At 45.3% G+C, this 19,974-nt stretch overlaps 2 protein-coding genes across 6 annotated transcripts in view; one reads left to right on the forward strand and one right to left on the reverse strand.

The window, feature by feature from the left end:
* The window catches only part of CCDC60 (coiled-coil domain containing 60), a 170,430-nt gene that overhangs the window by 109,127 nt on the left and 41,329 nt on the right, over window positions 1-19,974 (forward strand). For all 5 annotated transcript variants that reach the window (XM_027576381.2, XM_027576378.2, XM_027576380.2 and 2 more), the window contains exons 3-4: window positions 6,960-7,130; window positions 18,562-18,666. In XM_027576381.2, the coding sequence (XP_027432182.1) occupies window positions 6,960-7,130; window positions 18,562-18,666 (276 nt within the window). The remainder of the gene's footprint in view (window positions 1-6,959; window positions 7,131-18,561; window positions 18,667-19,974) is intronic.
* On the reverse strand, window positions 15,110-16,449 carry LOC113912729 (protein farnesyltransferase/geranylgeranyltransferase type-1 subunit alpha-like). Its single transcript, XM_027576383.2, has 2 exons — window positions 15,454-16,449; window positions 15,110-15,253 (listed from the first exon to the last, which is right to left on the reverse strand). The coding sequence occupies exons 1-2, from the start codon at window positions 16,447-16,449 to the stop codon at window positions 15,110-15,112; spliced, it is 1,140 nt and encodes a 379-aa protein (XP_027432184.1).

Genomic DNA, 19,974 nt, shown 5'->3' on the forward strand with positions numbered 1-19,974 from the left:
CCCTGCAAGCCTCACCATGTATTTACTGCTCCTCAATTCTGAAGGTGCTTGGGAGAAAAACCTGGGCTTCCTTACTTCTGTGCCTTTGGTCTGTCTCAGCTAAGCCCTGCTGAGAATACTCCTGTTGCCCAAGTGAGCAATCTCCATTCATGGGATCACACACAGACTCCAGTACAGAGAACATATGTCCCTTAAAAATAAAAACCCACCCCCATGCACTGGTTAAGAATAAGTGGCACTGGGTAGAGGAAAGTTTCCATTTTATAATCGGCTTCTTCCTCTGCTTGCCTGATGCAGTTAATTATTTTACTCCCCATCGTTCCTCTTGCGATGTTAGCCAGGGGAGTTTTATAGCATGGAAAGCAGTGAACAGGAAGCCCCGGGTGAGTGGATTTAAAGGCAAAAACTGCTCTTCCCTGCAAATAGCTCCCTTCACACAAATAGCCTGGTAATCAGCAATAATGATGGAGAAAATGTAGGGAACATACACGGGAATTAGATGGGAATTTGCTAAAATATTAAGTATTTTTAAATGGGCGTCTATGGTACCGTGGGAGCACCTCTCAGCTCACTGAATGAACATCTTGTAGCCTGAAGTTCCCTGGTGTGTCTGACATGAGGGCCCAGAACCTCCCCCCCAACCCTGCTCATCTCTCACCCAGCTCTTTCCAGAATATCTAGCAGCTGGGAGTCTGGCTGCCTTGGTTGAAAAGGGGTGGTAATTCCAACAGAACACTTACTGGCTAGATTCCTCAAGATGGGCTCCCCTACCCCTTTTTGTGAGTTACAGAGGCATTCATCACTATTGGCATTTAGGGTTTGGTTACAGAAGTGGCTTTACACGGTGTCCTCCCTGTACAGATCCTTGAGCAAAATCTCTTCCCAGTTTCAACACCAGGAATAAGTAGGCATCTCCTGAAGAGTTCTTTAAAAATTTTACGGACATTAGGAATCACATGAGGGATTGTGCTTCCCTCTTGCATTAGCCACTAGGATGCTCAGGGCCAAACTGGCACACTTGATCATGTGGTGCAGGTTCTGACACCTGTCTAACCTAATTTTGGCCTTCTTGTTTCCCCTGCCTGTATCACTTTTTAAAATTTTTTCCAATACTTTTTGGAATAAGAACATAAATGAGTCAAGTAAATCTCTCACTGACCTCTTAATTACAATAAAAAGATCACTAAGATTGCAGAGGTAAAGCCTGTGAATTCTTTGAGGATGTGTTCACCTTTGTAATGCCAGTGCCCCAAACAGAACTTAACATAGAGTCAGTGCCTAACATAGAGTCCAACACCTAACAGATGTCCAGCCTAAGGCCTGGCACATAATAGTCAAGCCCTTTTTATTTGCTGTGACATGGACCTGTCACTTTTTATAAATTAATTTAATAAGGATGTGGTTAGCCCTTACAGCCAAAGACAATAAAAACAGTTAAGTGGTTCCATGAGCATAGGCCTAGATATCTGATCACACTGTAATAGTTTGCTAGGGCTGTCAGAACAAAGCACCACACACCAGGTGGCTCAGCAACAGAAATGTATTGTCTCACATTTCTGGAGGCTAGAAGTCCAAGATCAGTGTGTCAGGGGGTTGGTTCCTTTGGAGGCCCATGAGGGAGACTGTTCCATGCCTCCACCTAGCTTCTCATGATTTGCAGGCCATCTCTCATGTTCCTTATTGGCCTGTGGAAACATCACCCGAATCTCTGCCTTCATCTTCATATGGCATTCTCCCTGTGTGCATGCCTGGGTCCAAATTTCCCCTTTTGATAAGGACACCAGTCATATTGGATGAGGGGCCCACTCTACTCCAGCCACAACCTCATCTTAACTAATTACATCAGCAATGACCTTATTTCTAAATAAGGTCACATTCTGAGATACTGGGAGTTAAGGCTTCAACCTATGAATTTCGGCGGGACACAGTTCAATCCATAATACACACCTTTCGGGATCTAGTTGGTTACAGGTTCTTCACGGGAAGACAGAGGCTTTGAAATCAGACACTGAAATCCGAGCCCAAAGCCCACCAAACTGGCCAGGTCTGTTCCATGTCTGTGGGACCCCTGCCATTATTGTGCACAATATCACACATGATGAGTCTTCTCCACGCCTGCCCCCACTCTCTGTCTCTGAAGACTGTGGTCTGTCCTAGGACGGACACCTTTCGCTGACGACCTTTCACTCCCTAAGAGAATCTGGGTGATGCCAAGGGAGGTTTCACAGCTAAAGGAAAGTTCTGACACCTGCCAGTCAATGCCAAGCCACCCAAGTTAGCCAAGGACCCAGTGGCCCATGGAATCTCTAAAGTCAATGGAAGGCATTTCCAGGGTAGGCAGGTGAGACTTTCCAGTGGAAACATCCTGACATTCTATAAACCAGCACAACGGACAGCTGGACTCCACAGTTGAATCCACTACCTGGGTTCAGACCCAGTGATAATGGCAGCATCTACATACAACATGGAGCTGTTGTGAGGACAAGTAAGTTAATCCATGCATCTAGGAGCGAGGGGGTTGCGAGGGTGGGGCACAGACATAGTGGAGGGTAGGGCTAAGTTCTACACAGATGTGAAATCACATCACTGCCTAGTTCACTACAAAGGCCTCTTATCTGCATGATTTATTATATCTCAAGAGCACACTGGAAGCGCTTAAGTCTTACTGACATCCAGCAGCAGAGTGGCCTCTACAGCTCTGTTACTGGGGTCCTGAACAAGAGGATGTTAGATTGAGTTATTAGCAATGAGCTTCTTAATTAAAATGGTAAAATCCACTGCTTCCTGGAGTAGCACCCTGGTGCAAGACTGTGGGGAAGCATCAGGTGCCCAGAGCAGCAGTGTCCCCTGGTATTTCCCTACATTTTCCCATCTGGGACCCAGCTTCCTTCCCTCTCTCCCTCTCCCTCCCTCCCTCCCTTCCTTCCTCCCTGCCCTCCTTCCTTTTCCCCTTCTTTCCTTCCTTCCTTTTTTAGAGCAGGACCTTTCTACTACAAGTCTTAAATAGAACACCAATATCTAAAGCAAATACAATGTATTAGTAGCACAAATGTATTATGCAATATCAGATTTTACTCCATGAAAACTAAACTTTCTTAAACTAAAACTGTACTTGCCCAGGGCCTTTGCATACGCTGTTCCCTTTACTTGAAACACTCTTCCCCCAGAAACCTGCATGACACCTTCTCAGCAAGACCTTTTGTTGATCTATTTATTTTTTTAATTTAATTTTATTTAATTTACATTCAATTAATTAACATATAGTGTATTATTAGTTTCAGAGGTAGAGGTCAGTGATTCATCAGTTGTATATAACATCCAGTACTCATTACATCATTTATCCTCCTTAATGCCCATTACCCAGTTACCCCATCCCCCCACCCCCCTCTCCTCCACAACACTCATTTTGTTTCCTATAGTTAAGAATCTCTTAGTCTCCCTCTCTGATTTCATCTTGTTTTATTTTTCCCTCTCTTCCCCTATGCTCCCCTGTTTTGTTTCTTAAATTGCACATGAGTGAAATCATAAGATAATTGTCCTTCTCTGATTGACTTATTTCACTTAGCATAATACCCTCTAGTTCCATCCACATTGTAGCAAATGGCAAAATTTCTTTTTTTTTTTATGGCTGAGTAGTATTCCATTGTGTGTGTGTGTGTGTGTGTGTGTGTGTGTGTGTGTGTATCTCACATCTTCTTTATCCATTCAGCTGATCTTCTATCTAAAATTGCACACACCCCTCCACCCCTAGCAGTCACTCTCCCCATGTCCCCACTTTATGTTCCTCCACAGCACTTCATATATTGTCTACAGTTTACTTCTTTGTTTTTGTCTGTCTCCACCTGAACTTCATGAGTGCAGGAATTCTGTGGCTGTTTTGTTTGCTGCTGTATCTCAGCGCCCAGAATAGTGCCTGGCACACAGTAAGCATTCAACAAATTTTTGTTGGATGGTTGATAATGATGCAGCTATTCAAGCAAACAGACAAATATCAAGTTGGGTGTGAATTAATGCAATAAAGAATCTAACTCCAGGGTGCCTGGGTGGCTCAGTTGGTTAAGTGACTGCCTTCGGCTCAGGTCATGATCCCGGAGTCCTGGAATCGAGTCCCACCTCGGGCTCCCCCTTCTCTGTGGGGATCCTGCTTCTCCCTCTGCCTGCCACTCCCCCTGCTTGTGCTCACTCTGTCTCTCTCTCTATATGTCAAATAAATAAATAAAATATTAAAAAAAAATCTAACTCCATTTTTGATGTGTGACTGTTGGCAGCTTTCAGTCTCCCCCCACTGTCTCTTCCCCTTCTGCCCACACCTGGGCAAGCTAACAAGAAAGTCCAGCTGCTTCTTCTTTTGGTACTGGAGGGAAGCTCAAGCAGCAGAGTGGCCTCTACAGCTCACCCCAACCCCACTCCCTCACCACGATAAAACCCTAAGCCAGTCACCCCTCCCTGCTCTCGCAGGTTGATTTCAGACCTGCTTGGGAGCCCTCCCTGCTCTACCCAGAAAGCCTCATTATGTGAGTATTAAGTCACTTCACACATTTTTAGTGCATCTGTGGTGTCAGTTTCAACCTCTGAACCAAATTTTGAGCAAGAGGTCTCAGTGAAGTAACACAACAAAGGTTGCTGTCACATCAGCCCCAGCCCCCAGGGTGGCTCTGTAATTGCTTTGTTTGTGCTACAGCAAGAAAACCCTCATTTGTGAAATTAAGGGGTTGCCAATGGTAACAGTTTTCTTTTTTATCAGGTTATTTTGCAACCTCAGGACACTCTTTTGACTAGTGGATTCCGAAGATTGAAAGCAAAATAGAAGCACACTGTTATTTCAAACACGAATTCCACATCATATCAACTGCTCACATTCATAAACTTAAAAATAAAAGCCAGGCAAAAGCACCTAGAACTGACAATTAAGGGCCAAAGTTATCTGTAATTGGTTTCACTGTGTTACCTTAGGTTACACATTCATTTATTTTTGCACAATTTTGTCCAAGAGGAAACTAAGAGATTATTTTGCTGTGACAAGAATATGAACAGGGATAATGCCTGATCCTTGCCTGCAATGGGATGGCTGTGTTGGACATGTGACAGATGGTGTAGACCTTCAGAAAAGTTGACATGAGCTGAGAAGCAAGGTCTGAGTTTAGAAAAAGATCACTGATGACCTGCCTGTGACATATTTATAAGAAACTCACATACCATATTTCGTCTAAGCTGTCATTGAAGCTAAGACACATCACTTAAAACAAGATAAAAACACTGCCAATTTAAATTAAAACAATATTTTCTTATCCTTCTAGAATTTCAATTTCATAAAAATATGATGTCATGATTTTTAAAAGCTCTTCTTCACTCTCCTAGACAATTTTTTATATATCACTTTCCGTTTGCATAAAAGGGAAAATATAAGAGAAATACATTGCTTAAGAGATTCTTCAAACTTATTCATATTTAAAGTCCAGCTCTTCTGAATCATATGTTTCCATTAGAGTCAACAATGCTGGATGCAACATTTCTTAAAAGGATGCTTTGCTATTGTCGCCAAGATTTTCTTCCTAGCTGCTGACCCCCAGTCTGCAAATTTTGATATTGGCACTGTCTTGATTTTAGAAGAATATGTTTCAAAAAAAGGGGGGGTATTTCAGACCCCAGCTCATGATCCAGTGGTTTTGTGGTCTAAAACATCAAGGGGGGTATTGTGTGGTCAGGCTGTCTGGAGTCACAACCAAGTTTGACTGTGTAGATGATGACAAACACAATACAACTGCCATCTGGCTGGCAGTGACTATAAGACACACCCTCGTCTCAAACGTGTTAAGATGTGGAAAAAATGTGCGTTGCAGAATTGGTCAACACAATACAAATGGCAGGAAAAGCTTGTACGAAATGAATCGATCTGGTGTAAAACAGGATGTTTTGTGATTTTGCATTGTTATTAGCTTGAAAAAATGTTCATGAAAACTCAAACATTTGCAGATTCCTGAAGCATTTGTAGAAGTTCTATTTCTAGCAACTCCCAGATGGGGGCTCGCTTCAATCCAGACCCCAAAGCCCTGGACCACCTGTTCCCGGCCAGTTGCCAGCGTTAGCTCTGGCCACTTTCCCACATTGTTTCTGTGCTCCAGCTTTTTAAAGATACTTGTAGTTTCCTGAACGGGCCGTCTTCGGACTCACCTGTCCTAGTCAGTTCCAGCTGCTATAATGAGGTACCACAGACCATGAAGCTTGCAAACAACAGAAATTTATTTCCCACAACTTCCCAGAAAGTCAGATAGGTGGACAGAGAGATGTGTTTACTCCTTCTCCATCGGAGTGCTGCCAAACTCCAACCCCAAGGTGACAAATGGCAAAGTGGGGGAGGTGTATAGACCATTAGGCACAGAATGTCTTGGCATCAAGCCAGTATCAAGATGTCTGACTAGGACAGTGGTGGAGTCAGCAAGAAAAGAATCACGAAGTCTCAACTTAGGTTACATGACACAGTGAGCACCTATATACCTTACTAATTCCACTTCTGCGGCCATTGTGAAGCGCATGAAGAAAATGTGAGCATTTAGGGGAATCAGAGAAGGCAGCTTTGGCCAGGAGCCCAGGCTCTAGAGTACTGATCTGCTACTGATTATCATGGACAAGCCCCTTCCATGCTTAAATGTGTCTCATCCTGTGGGGGTGTAGATCATTATGCTCATTTCATAGCACCTAACAGAGTGCCTGCACATAGTAGGTGCTCAATAAAGATTTGTTGAATAATGGAGTGAGGAAGGAACTGAGACCAGAGAGGTTAAATATTCAAGGTCAGGTCCATCTGACTCTGGAGTTCCAAAAGCAAGAAGGTTCCTGCCCTGCAGGTATGAGGGTGCCCTTCAGAGATGACCAGTCCCAGGACAAGATGGCATTGTCTTAACGGTCAGCTCAGCTTTGTTGCTCTCTCCTTCCCTCTCTCCCCACCCCCCCACCTCCAGCGTGTTGATCCGGTCGGTAAAGATGGGCCGCGGATACTTCAGCATGCTGCAAGAGGAGAGTGCCTTGAAAAAGAAGCTACAGCAACTTCAGAAACTCAAAGAAGAAGAAAGACATAAATTCCAGCCAGCCAAAAAGATGTCAGAAATCCATTATGGCGAAATTCTTTTGACGTAAGTAGATGTGGCGTCTGCAGTGCCAACAGTCTGGGAAAGGGCAATGCAGAGTGTAGTCGCCGGCTGGGCTGGGAGATGGTAGCTGTCTCTGACCGGAAGTCCCCTCTCCGGATGGCGTCTGACCATTTCTTTTAGTCTGCTCCAACCTACCTTGTCAGCCTCACCTCCTGGCACTCAGTGGACTGTCTTCTACAACAGAAGTCTGTCCTCATGTCTGATGCCAAGAGCTATATCAAAGAACTCTTGCTGGTCCCCAAATGTGCCTTTTTCCCTCTCTTTACCAGGCTTGCCCCTACCCCTAGGCCTCTCCTCACACTGTTCCTTGGGCCTTAAATACCCTTCCCCACATCCTTTTCCAACTCAATTTCTACTTATTAAAAGCTCAGGGTGAATGCTGCCCTCTCCTGATACTTCCTGGACTTCAGATCAAGCCCCTCCAAAACCCATTCAGACTCAGGGTTCCTGTAATGTGTTTGTGTGCTGGTTTATTATAACCCATATTAGTATCTCTCTTCTAGACCTTCAGCTGCATCCCTGAATCCTAGCTCAGGGTCCACCCAAAGCAGGTGCACAAGAAATATTTGTTGGTTTGTTGAATAAAGTAGCCCCCCTCTTTCTATAAAGGTCTTTCCTCTGATTGGAAGAAGACCATCAACATATGGGTCCATTATGAAATGTCCATTCACATAACAGTAGCAATAGGGACAATGATAGTAACAACCACAACAATAATTATAATGAGTGTCTACTATGTGCTTTATGCACATCTTTTCATCTAAATTTCAAAACATTCCTTAGATTGGTACCGTTATTACCCACCCCCTTTTTAGAGGTTAGGAATGAAGTTTAGAAAGTCTCACACAATTCCCTTGTGACTAAGGCATAAGTTAGAAAGCATTCCCTGAGTCCCAATCTGAGTGACACCAAAAGTTCTAGCCTGCACCATTCTGCATGGATAGACTCCTAGGATACTTAGAGTTGAATGAAGCACAAATCCGGGATAGAAAGGAGGTGTTGAGGCAGGTGGAGATGAAACATGGTAGAAATGGCCTACCCCTATAGCCATTGTCCTATTACAGCAGTGGTCTCAACCCTGGCTACACATTAGAATCGCCTGGGCAGTTTTCAAAATACCAATGCCCAGGGGAAGATGGCAGACTAGGAGGACCCAAAGCTCACCTCATCCCATGGATACAACTAAATAATACAAAATACTAATGCCCAGGGTACTTCCCAGGTCAACTACATCAGATTCTCTGGGGGTGTTCCCTGGATAGAGTATGTTTTAAAGTTCCCACAATGATTCCAGTATGGAGCCAAGGTTGACAGTCACTCTGCTAGGGCTTCAAGGATCCAAATTGCCAGATTGCCAACTACAAAGGAAAGGAACCCAGAGCAGATACCCCCTCTCCTCCGCAATATGTCCCAAATTCTGTTCTTCACAGTGTTAATATAGAGAAGTATTGATATGTGCTTCTTTCCTTTTTTAAAGATTTATTTATTTATTTTAGGGAGAGAGAGCATGAGCAGGAGGGGCAAAGGGAGAGGGAGAGAGAATCTCAAGCAGACCCTGTGCTGAGCATGGAGCCTGATGTGGGCCTCTATCCCAGGACCCTAGATCATGACCTGAGCTGAAACTAAGAGTTGGACGCTTAACCAGCTGTGCCACCCAGGCACCCCTCAATATGTGCTTCTTAAAAACAAGGGTCCTATCAGTGAAATCCTATAATATGTGACCTTTCTGCATCTGGCTTCTTTCACTTACCAGAATGTTTTTGAGGTTTATTCCAGACACAAAGCAGATTGGTGGTTGCCAAGGGTCAAGGGAGTGGGGGAGTGGGGAGTGACTGCTTAATGGGTAGGGGGCCTCCCGTGGGGGTGATGAAAATATTTTGGGACCACACTGAGTTGATGGTTGCACAACCATCAATTCAAATGCCATTGAACTGCACACTTTAAAACAGATAATTTTATGTTATGTGAATTTCCACCTTAATTAAAAAAAGGGGGGGTGTTCTGATCCGTGAGGTCCTGGGGTAAGGGTCAGGGGGCTGGACGCTAATGGTTGGGGATCTCCTTAAAGCTCAAGGTTCCAGGTGATGTTTGCAAATGCCAAGTGCAAGACCATGAGGGGCTGGTACATTTCTAGATACTCATCCCAGAAAGTGTGGCCCTTGGGAATCCCAGCTTATTATAAGAAGGGTCTTCTCTTCAACACCTCATTTGTGCAGACCCTGGGCTATGGTTTCTGTCCCTCTTGCCCTGTGTGCTATTTTAGAAGGAAAGTTAACTTTTTCTAAATTGGCAAATGTCCTTAAGACCAGGGCAGCACCCATGCTAGCTTACCTCTGTGGTCTGGAGTTTCAGAAATGTGGTTTCATTTTGTCTAGAGATTCCCACTTTGTATCAGCTCTTTGCTTTTTTTATTTTTATTTTTTCTATTTTGTCCAATGTTTGTGATTACTTTTACCCTAAGGGTCCATCTAAATAAGCTGGACTGTCATTTGTGCATTCATTTATTAACTCATTTATCCATTCTAAGATGAGAGAAAATATCTATGATTTACCATCCCCACGCCATGCTTTTTCAGGGGTGGGCATCCCAAGGAGAAGCCTGTTTTGGAGAGCCAGGGGTATTCAAGGGAATATGTAGATACAGAGAAAGAGCAGAAGTGCTTTACCTAAGAGGCAGAATGGAGACCTCCAGAAGACTGGCCAAGAGTGTGAGCAGAAGGGACCCTTTGGGGGAGAGAAGAGAGAGAGTAGCCAGCACTGGGAGAGATCAGAGACATCTAATGGGGATTTTTATGAGGTTCTACCTCATAGCGTGAGGCACAAATCCATTTCTCTGCTTCCCCACAAGATCTTCAGTGAGATATCAATGGCCCCTTTGTGTAATATAGTCTTCGACCTTCATCTTAGCCAGTTGCAAAGTAAGTTTGGGGGTGAGGAGGCTTTGTTGCTCCAGGCCCCTTCTTACTGCACAACCAACCATTATTTATTGAAGACCTACTATGTGCAGGCCCTCTGGGGTAACTGAGATATGAAAAGGATTAAGGGACAGTCCCCACCACATACAGTAGGAGCACAATAAAGCAACCCGAGGATGCCCACTGAAGTGGCCGTAAATGTGCCTGTAAAGGAAAAACACTCCTGCTGTGTTTCTCCTTTACTCTGATGCCATGACCACACTCACACTTCTGACACCAGATGTGTGAGGTTTTCTACCACACCAAGCAATTCTCCGAGACACCGGCGGGGCATCCTGTCATCCAACTCAATTCTGACTCTATCGACCTGGAGGTAGCGTCAGATCCCACAGCTTAAGGGCTCAGTCCCACGAGACTGCTCCCCACATCAGATGCCAACCACAACCCCCAAGTTGTCACCTGTACTTCTGACTGACTGGCTATAAATCAGGGTCCCCCTGACCTACTCCTTGGGCTTAATCATTTTCTAGAGTGGTGCACAGAACCCAGGGAAACACTAACTTACATTTGCCAGTTAATTATATAATAAAGGACACAGATGAACAGCCAGATGAAGAGGTAAATAGGGTGAGGTCAGGAGCTTCTGTCCCCATGGAGTTGGGAGTGCCACCCTCCTGCTACTTGGCTATATTTACCAAGCCCAGAAGCTCTCTGAATCCCATATTTTGGGGATTTTTATGGCGGCTTCTCCGCATAGGCATGATCTAACATTAACTCAATTGCCAGCCCCTCTCCCCTTTCCTACAGAATGGCAAGTGGGGCTGAAAGTTCCAGGCTTCTACAGACGGTGTGGTCTTTCTGGTGGCCAGCCCCCATCCTGAAGCTATCCAGGAGCCCACCCAAGAGTTGCCTCCTTAGAGCAAAAGACATTCTTACCATGCAGGAAATTCCAAAGGATTTAGGAGTTCTGTGTCAAGAACCAGTCTAAGACCAAACATTAGAACAAAAGATGTTCCTAGTGCTATCACCACTTAGGAGACTACAAGGGTTTCAGGAGCTCTTTATCAGAAGCCAGGGGCAGAGGACACTAGATACCTTTTCTATTATTTCACTAATCCCCATCCCCTCAATGTTAGGGGGCAAAAAGAGAGTCTGGATAGAATCCCCAGAAGTGTGACGTTTGAGCAGGATTTTTAATGCTGAACAGAAAGAGGCGTGGTTAGACCCACCAGTATCAGCCCAGCAGAAATTCCTGTGGCCAGCATTTCTGGTTAGGAAGGCCAGAGCTAAAAGAGGAGGGTGTTGATGGTGTCATCTTTTGGAAACATGATTTTCAGAGTGAAAAGAAAGCAGACAAGTCATGACCTGACCCACCTGCATCTAGCCACTCAATGGGCCACCAATGAAGTCTGCTCATGGGATAAAGGCACATGATAGAGAGAAGGCCACTCGATGAGTGAAGGCAGTTCTTACTCATTCCATGAGGGTTCCAAGAGCTTAGTGCAAAGTCTGCCCTCCCTGAGCCTGGTGGTGCTTAGAGCCCGGGACTCCTAGTGACACTAGCCAACTGGCAGGCTTTCCATGATACAAAGAGAAAGAATGAACTTGGGGCTCTTTCTTGCAGGAGCTGTGCTCAGATTACCAGGCAAACGGACCGGGGCTGGGGAAGGGGGAGAGACGCCTGTTAAAGATTCTCCTACAACTTTTTCAATAGTTCTGTTGCCACATCTCCCTTGTTTGGATGGTATTTTACTCCATGGTCATAGAACATGATTCTCTCTTCTCCCATCCATGTTTCAATGTGCGAGACATGGTTTATTTAAAGTTTAATAAGCTTAAATACGCATGAGATCGTTCTTCTCATAGACATTGGTCTCCTTGTGTCTTACGTGGTGGATTCTAGGAGCTGCACAAGTCTGGCTATTAAAATAAAAATGTAGGCCATGACTCCTGTGTAGCCATCAAATGCAGCAGGAGTTATAAAATAGCAATGGGAGATTCTCCATACCAGTACAGAGTAGTGGTTAAGGGCACAGGACTTGGGTTCGAGTCCTGACTTGACCCAAACAACTGTTTAACTTTGGGCCAGTCACTGTACCTCTCTGAGCCTCCTTCACCCATATGAGTGGCACCAAACTCCCAGGTTTGTTATGAGGATCCAGTGAAACAATGCTTAGTGCAGAGCCTGGCATACTAAACAAGAAGCCCTCAGTAACTATTAGCTTTTATTATGCAATAAGATGAATTTGATCTCTCTGGGCCTTGATTACCTAAAATCCTCAGATTTATGGCTAAAAATCTTCATTTCCAGGCAGGTTCGAAAGCATATTTCATCTAAGAGCCACGTGCTATAAATATCATTCCAATCATGGAAGTATCAAAAAGACAAGTGTTAATTTAAAATACTTTTTTAACAAGGTATTTGATCTTGCGCATTATAAAAGCAAGAGGGATTATTCCCCGCCCCGCCCCCCACTGGCTCCAAGACCATAGGATAAATTTTTTCAGACAAAAGTTTTAAGTCTGACAAAGTAGGCAAAGGGAAAAAGAAAATCAAGCATGTCCCAAAAGATTTCTGCTTGCAAGCAGTCTTTCCCACTGTGCTCAATGACCTCATTTTTCAGTTGCAGATTTAGCTGAAAAGGTGAAAAAAACAAGGGGTAGAATTTTTCTTGTTATCTGGTTGCGGGAGAACAGAAAACCGGAGATTAAGACTGGAACAGCTGGATTAATTTCTATGTAATCTAAACCACTGGGGGACACGGTTGGGCCAGTACAACTCGGCAAGCCCATGTATTTGCTTGTGGCTCCCTCAGCTCTAGGGTTGAATAAAGAGCTCGTGGAAATGGAAATCAGGGGGCCTAGATTCTGGTCCTATTTTTTAGTTAACTCTGTGACTGCAGGATTGTCCTGGAATTCTCAGGAGAAAGGTAAATTCCTAATGTGTGTCCCTACTCCGCCTTCTCTGCCCCCCTCGGCCTCATTCCCCACACAAAACCAGAGTGATCTTCTCAAGACATAAATTGGTTTCAGCTTAAAACCCTGGATGGCTGCCATTCCTCACAGGATAAAGACCAAAGTCTGAGCAGGGGCCACAAGACTCTGGATGGGCTAGTCCTGTCTTTCTCCCTCTGCCCCAGCCGCGCACACACTCCCCTACTTCTGCACTCATGATATGCCGTTCCCCCCACCCCCCAACGACCGGAGGGCTTTTCCCCAGCCCATTCACCTACTTAATTCCCATTCAAACCTACAGATTTTAGCTCAGTGTTTGTTCCAGTTACTGCTGCTATGAACAACCACTCCAAAACTTAAGAACTCAAGACAACAAACATTTATTTTGCTCACAAATCTGCGACTTGAGCTGGGCAAGTGGGGAAGACTGTCTCTAGCACTACTAGCTGGGGCAGCTCGAAGGGTCCATTTCCAACATGGCACATCCACATGGGTGGCCACTTGGAGCTGGCTGTCAGCTTGTGAGCTCAGCCAGGGCTGAGACCCAGCAGCCATGGTTCTTCGCCCTAGGGGCTTTTTCACAGGCTGCCAGCTTCTTCACAGCATGGCCATGGCTGGGTGCTAACAGTGAGCATCCCGAGACATGAGAAGGAGAAGCTGCCAGTTCGTGGAGCCTACGCCCAGAAACGGGCATCACATCAATTTCTTTTGATTAACACATTCTAATAGCTTAGCAACTCACAGAATCAAGATTCCAGGAGAAGGGCACATATGGCCATCTCTCTCTTGGAAGAGAGTCAAAGAACTTGGGGCATGTGGTTCTAAATTGCCACAACTTCCTCCAAGAAGTACTCCCTGGCCCCATTTCAAACTCCTTATTTTTTTTTATAGTAAAGAGCTTCTTTTTTTTTTAAGATTTTATTTATTTATTTGAGAGAGAGAGAATGAGATAGAGAGAGCATGAGAGGGGGGAGGGTCCGAGGGAGAAGCAGACTCCCTGCTGAGCAGGGAGCCCGATGCGGGACTCGATTCCGGGACTCCAGGATCATGACCTGAGCCGAAGGCAGTTGCTTAACCAACTGAGCCACCCAGGAACCCTCAAACTCCCTATTTTGTGCTATTGAAGAACCATACACTCTTCCACTCAGCCTCATCACAACTGCGTGTTTGGTTATGCCCGTTTCTACCCCTAGACTCTAAGCTTCAGAGGGGAGAGGCTGGGTCTGTCTCATTCATTGCTATGTCCACCGCCTCCAGCCATCCAGAGATGTTCAATAAATCCAGGCAGAAATGAATGAACCAGGGAACCTGTTAATGAGTCAATCAATGAAGGTACTTAGACTGAGGCTCAGAAACTAAAAGGCCCTAAGGGAATTCACACGTAGCAGGAAGGAATAAGGCTGATGAGGAGTGAGAAGCCAGGGGTGCATGAGTCTCAGGCAACCCGCTGAGAAGCCCACACCACGTGTAAAGTGGGCAAGGACCTTGATTTGGGCCCCACCTGACTCTAGCTAGCCAGAACACAGGCCCAGAGTGGCAACAGTTTTCGTTTTCAGAGCCAAAACCTCTCCATTTTTTTTTTTTTTAGGATACATCTATAATTATATTACAAAACCATTCTTTTGGCATTAGTTGGTTACAGTGATAGCAAGATACTGTGAGTGTGGCAGAGCAGCTCTAATGTAACACTGCATTCCCTGCTTCCTGAACCCAAATTTAAGTTACCTTATACCCATTACATACAAGTTACCAGCATTTATTAATGCTGCAAATCCTGACGCATATTCCCTTTAGGGAGGAGCTGATGCTAAGGGATTAGAGTAAATGTTGATAAGTCTACAAAAGTTCCTTCATGGGACTTTCTGTTTCTTCACCCTCCCCCCAAATTACTTTGCTTTAAAAGAATCAAATTACTAGTCTGAATAGCAGCAGCACCCAAGGAGCATCACACTTAGTTCTTGTTAAAAAGCAGTACCTGTGCAATGCACGTTTTACACCACAGGCAAAGGGAATGATCGCTTTACTTTTAAACTCCTGCATTAGAGTCCCTTAAAAAAATAAAAGCATTCCATCGAGTTCTTCCAGATGGTGTTATTGCTGTATATTTGTTGGTGGGTCACTCTCTGTGCTGTGTTTGCTTTGAAGGGATCTTCCAATATAGCTCCAATATTCTTTTCTTATAGCGTCCTTTTCTTTAGCTAGAATTTCACACAACTCTAATGCTTTATTAAGAATGTCCTCCTTGGGCGCCTGGGTGGCTCAGTTGGTTAAGCGACTGCCTTCAGCTCAGGTCATGATCCTGGAGTCCCGGGATCGAGTCCCACATCAGGCTCCCTGCTCAGCAGGGAGCCTGCTTCTCCCTCTGACCTTTCTCTCTCTCTCATTCTCTCTCTCAAGTAAATAAATAAAATCTTTAAAAAAAAAAAAAAAAGAATGTCCTCCTTGTTGTCACATTGGTTTTCTAGCATGTCTTCATAGATACCCACGAGAAAGGCAATTAGGTAGGGGGAACTGTGACTTGGTTGTAAATCAAGTAACTGATTTAACAGATTTGGATATTTGGAAAGACCACGATCCTGTAAAATCCCTTTCAAATAGTTCCATGCACTTTCATTATGTGGTACTAATTTGATCACTTCTAGAGTGTACTGGACTTCTCTCTCCAATATAGCACGATCATTGTAGCCAGTGGTGTTAGAAATTACGAAGTATCTTTGGTTCCAGACAGAGTTATTTCTCACATCCTCTTCAAGAAGTTGGTTTACATACTGCAGCTCATTATCCCAAAGTTTAAATTCCTGAATAACCCACTGTCGATGTTGCCAGGCATGATAATTCTTTGCATCCTGATTAAGAATATCAGCAATAAATTCAAGCTCCTGAGATGGATCTTTTAGCCATTCCACTAATACTCGCCTATGATGCCAAACTTGATAGTTTTTGGGCTGTTCCTCAATTATTGCAGTGATGTAGTTCATTTCCTCATGTAGATCCTTTTGAAGTGACTTTAAGAGAACTCTCCGAAAATGCCACACTGTGTAATTGGCTGCATTTAACTCAATAGCATCCCTGGTTAGTTTAAAAGCTCGTTCACTTCTTTCATCACGCTGCAGGACAGCCCGGAAATAATCATAAACATCTCTAAATTTTTCACTATAAATGATCTGGACCACTGGATTGGGGCCATCATTCTGCGGCACTGGATCTATATCAGCCCATTCTGCTCTGTCCCCGTACAGGACATAGGTGGGCGAGTCCAGGCTCAGGAACCCGTCGTCCATAGGGGACGCCACCGCTTCTCCGGGCTCAGCCGCCATAGCTTCTTCCTGCTGCTGCTGGGGCGGCGGGGGGTGCGCCTGGGGCAGTGGCGGCTCCGGCTGACCGGACTCGCTGCCCTGCGCAGCCTCTCCGACCCCCTCAGTGGCCGCCATCTCACCTCGGTCCGCAACCAAAACCTCTCCATTTTTATGTGAAATCTCCCAGTTTTAAAATACAATTGATCCAATTACACACACAGTAGGCTTCTTAAAATGTGTCTGCAGGCTAGATTTGGTCATGGGCAAAACAATATATATCCTATGACTCAGGCCTGCTAGAAAGAAAAAAAAAACTATTTTCTATAACTGAAATGACTTGCTCCATAATGGTGGAGAAAAAAAAATTTAATATGGTATTAAATGTAACTTACTCTGTTTCATTTTGAAACAGTCTTTTTCCGGTAAACGTCCAGTGGTTTCATAGATGAACTGCCTGTCTGGGCTATGTCTCCCTTCTCTAAGCAAGCCCCCTCCTCCCCTTTCCCAGATGGTGTCTGGCTTGGGAGGAAGCTTCCATATTCTCTATGGGGCAGAGCATGGGGCTCTGGTTTCCCGTAGCAGCCTGCCTGGTGGCTGTGGAGGTATGACTGGTTGTGGCTGATCTTTGGGGACACGCCTTGTGCCCATTTCTAAAGTTTAAGACCCCCACATTTTATGGCTGATTCGGCCAGCCAATTAGTCAGCAGTCTGTAGAGTTGGATGAATCCTCTTTAAGGAAAAGACGGGAAACAGGAACCACAAACTCCAGGCAGTTCCTTGGCTTTGGCTCATACCCTCATTGCTACTTTTCACTGTCCCCATGGCCAGGACCCCATGGCCAGGCTGAAGCCACCTTCCTCTCTCAGGCTGGAATTATTGCAATACCCCTAACAGGTCTCCTTGCCTCTGTCCTTGCCCTCCACCCCCACCACAGACCATTTTCTTTTTTTTTTTTTTAAAGATTTTATTTATTTATTTGACAGAGAGAGACCCAGCGAGAGAGGGAACACAAGCAGGGGGAGTGGGAGAGGGAGAAGCAGGCTTCCCGCGGAGCAGGGAGCCCGATGTGGGGCTCGATCCCAGGACCCTGGGACCATGACCTGAGCCGAAGGCAGCCGCTCAACGACTGAGCCACCCAGGCGCCCCCCCCAGACCATTTTCAAAACAGTGGCCAGAAGGATCCTTTCTGAATGCTAGTCAGACGCATCTTCTCTCAGCTCAAAATCCTTGACTCCCATTCAGCGAAAAGGCCCAGGTCCCCGTGGTGGTCTGCAAGGCCCCTGTTCTCTCCCTTCCCTTCTCCCCCTCACCTCCCGCTGTCTCCGAGACCCAGCTCCACCTCAGGACATTTGTACCCACTGTTCCCTCTATCCAGAATGCGCTGCCCCAAGACATCTGTGTGCCTCACTCCCTTATACTCTGCGGATTTTTTTTATCAAATGTCACCTTTTCAGTGATACTGCCCCTCATCACCCTATTTAAAATTGCAACTCCCAGCCATCCCAGCCCTTCTGAACTCTCTCTGTTTGTTATTCCCCAGAGCATGTCTCACTATTTAGTACAGCAGGGTTAGCAAACTCCAGCCCATGGGCCATATCCAGCCCCTAGGCTGGTTTTATAAATAAAGTTTTATTGGAATACTTACATTTACATATTGTTTCCATATGTCCATGGCTGCTTTCATTCTACTAAGTAGTTGCGACATAGACTGCATGTCCGACAAAGTCATAAATATTTGTCTGGCCCTTTCAGAAAACATACCCCAGCCCTAATCTTTGTTAATATACCACAGCATTTCCCCGTTTATCTTGTTAATTCTCTTTGTTCCTCCACTAGAATATGCACTCCATGAGAGCAGAGGTTTTTATATGATCTGTCCACTGCCTGCATCTAGAAGCCTCCTCATCCCTTGAGCCAGAATTATTGCCTGGAACATAGTAGGTGCCCAATCATATCTTCCAAATAAACCCTGGCAAAAGAAGAAGGTATTTGAAACTGCTGCTCCTTGGGGTGCCCGGGTGGCTCAGTCGGTTAAGCATCTGCCTTCGGCTCAGGTCATGAGGGATCGAGACCCGCAGCATCAGGCTCCCTGCTCAGCGGGGAGTCTGCTTCTCCCTCTCCCTCTGCTCCTCCCCTGGTTTGTGTGCTTGCGCGCGCACTCTCTCTCAAATAAATAAATTAAATTAAAAAAAAACAAGCCTGCTGCTCCTTGCTCACTCTGTTTCTCTCTTTCTCCTTCTCCTCCAGCACATACAATGACGAGAAGGTTAAGAAGGTGGGCGCTGGAGTCATTTGCCCATTTACCCCCGCGCACAGCTGCATCATCTTGCCCTCGCTACCTGAGGCTCATGTGTAAGTAGTCCCTCCTCTGGCTTGTCTGCCTTGCTAGCTTATCAACTGAAGCCAAGGTAAAATGACTCAAGGAGCTAACAATGCATTGGGAACTATTGAGCTGTTCCTTTGTCCTCCTGAAAGGGACATAGAGCCTGGAGCTGGCAACGCTATCTGGCATATAAAAATAACAGAAAGCAGACACGGTGCTTTAGAGCTAAGTGGCAAATCAGCTGGGACTGAGTCATTCCGTTCCTTACCAAGCCAGACGCTCTAATGTCAAATAGTTTGCAAAGCCTGATAAAATCCGTCTGCAGCCCTCACTGAGTGTGGGCATGGTTTTTGGGAAAAACATGTCCCCAAAACTCAAGGAGCTATTTCCCAGAGAAGCACCTGTTGTCTCCTGACCCGAGGCATGAACTCATCATTGCATGGTGTAACAGGGGCTAATCAACTCTCCAAAGAACACTGTGGCTTTCTAAAACCTTGGCATCTTGTTCCCCTTGTGTCTATTCCAAAGAATTCCAAACCCAATGTTTTCTTTTGTGCTAGTTAGCACTTTTCGACTGGAAGATTTCAGGCACAAAGACAGAAGCTTTTGACTTTAGGGCAGGGTTTCTCAACCTCGACACTATTGACATTTGGGGATGAATAAATTTTTTGTTGTGAAGGACTGTCTTGTGTATTGTAAGGTGTTTGGAAGATCCCTGGCCTCTACCCACTAGGTGCCAGTAGCTTCCCACCCCCAAGTTGTGACAACCAAAAATGTCTCCAGATGTTGACAAATGGCCCCTGGGGACAAAATCATGCCCACCCGCTTCCCCCCACCTCCTGTTAAGACCTACTGCTTTAGGGCAATGAAAATGATGCAATGGATTGTAGACTTCTCTGTCTGTTGATCTGTCAAATATTTATTAGGTCCCTACAGTATGCACAGTAAGAATGGCATTACTGGCATGACTTTACATGGCATGTAGTCATGCCATTACATGGCATGACTTCTCTGTAGGCATATCTCATTCAGTTCTCTCAGCAGCCCTATTATATAGATGTATTATTACCTGCCTCTGCAGATGAGAAAGCAGCAATCAGAGAGGTGTGCCCCTCTGCCCAAGGTCACGGAGCTCAGCATGTTGCTGCGCTGGGGTTTTGAGCCAAGTCTGTCCGACTTCACAGCCCAAACGCTCATCACCATGCACTACACAGAAAGCATATCCCAAAGCCTTGCCTTTGAGGAGCTCATGATGTATTTGGAAAGCCAAGTCTCATGTACTTGAAGAGTAAAACAATGCAGCAGCAGCAGCAGCAATATCCCTCCCTAATATTCCA

Source organism: Zalophus californianus, chromosome 14 (assembly GCF_009762305.2).
Source record: "Zalophus californianus isolate mZalCal1 chromosome 14, mZalCal1.pri.v2, whole genome shotgun sequence".
Taxonomy (NCBI): domain Eukaryota; kingdom Metazoa; phylum Chordata; class Mammalia; order Carnivora; family Otariidae; genus Zalophus; species Zalophus californianus.

Coding starts and splice junctions, on each gene's coding strand:
- LOC113912729 (XM_027576383.2), bottom strand. CDS start 16,449: ATGGCGGCCACTGAGGGGGTCGGAGAGGCTGCGCAGGGCAGCGAGTCC. Junction 15,254..15,453: donor AATGTGACAACAAGGAGGAC/ATTCTTTTTTTT, acceptor CCCAAGGAGGAC/ATTCTTAATAAAGCATTAGA.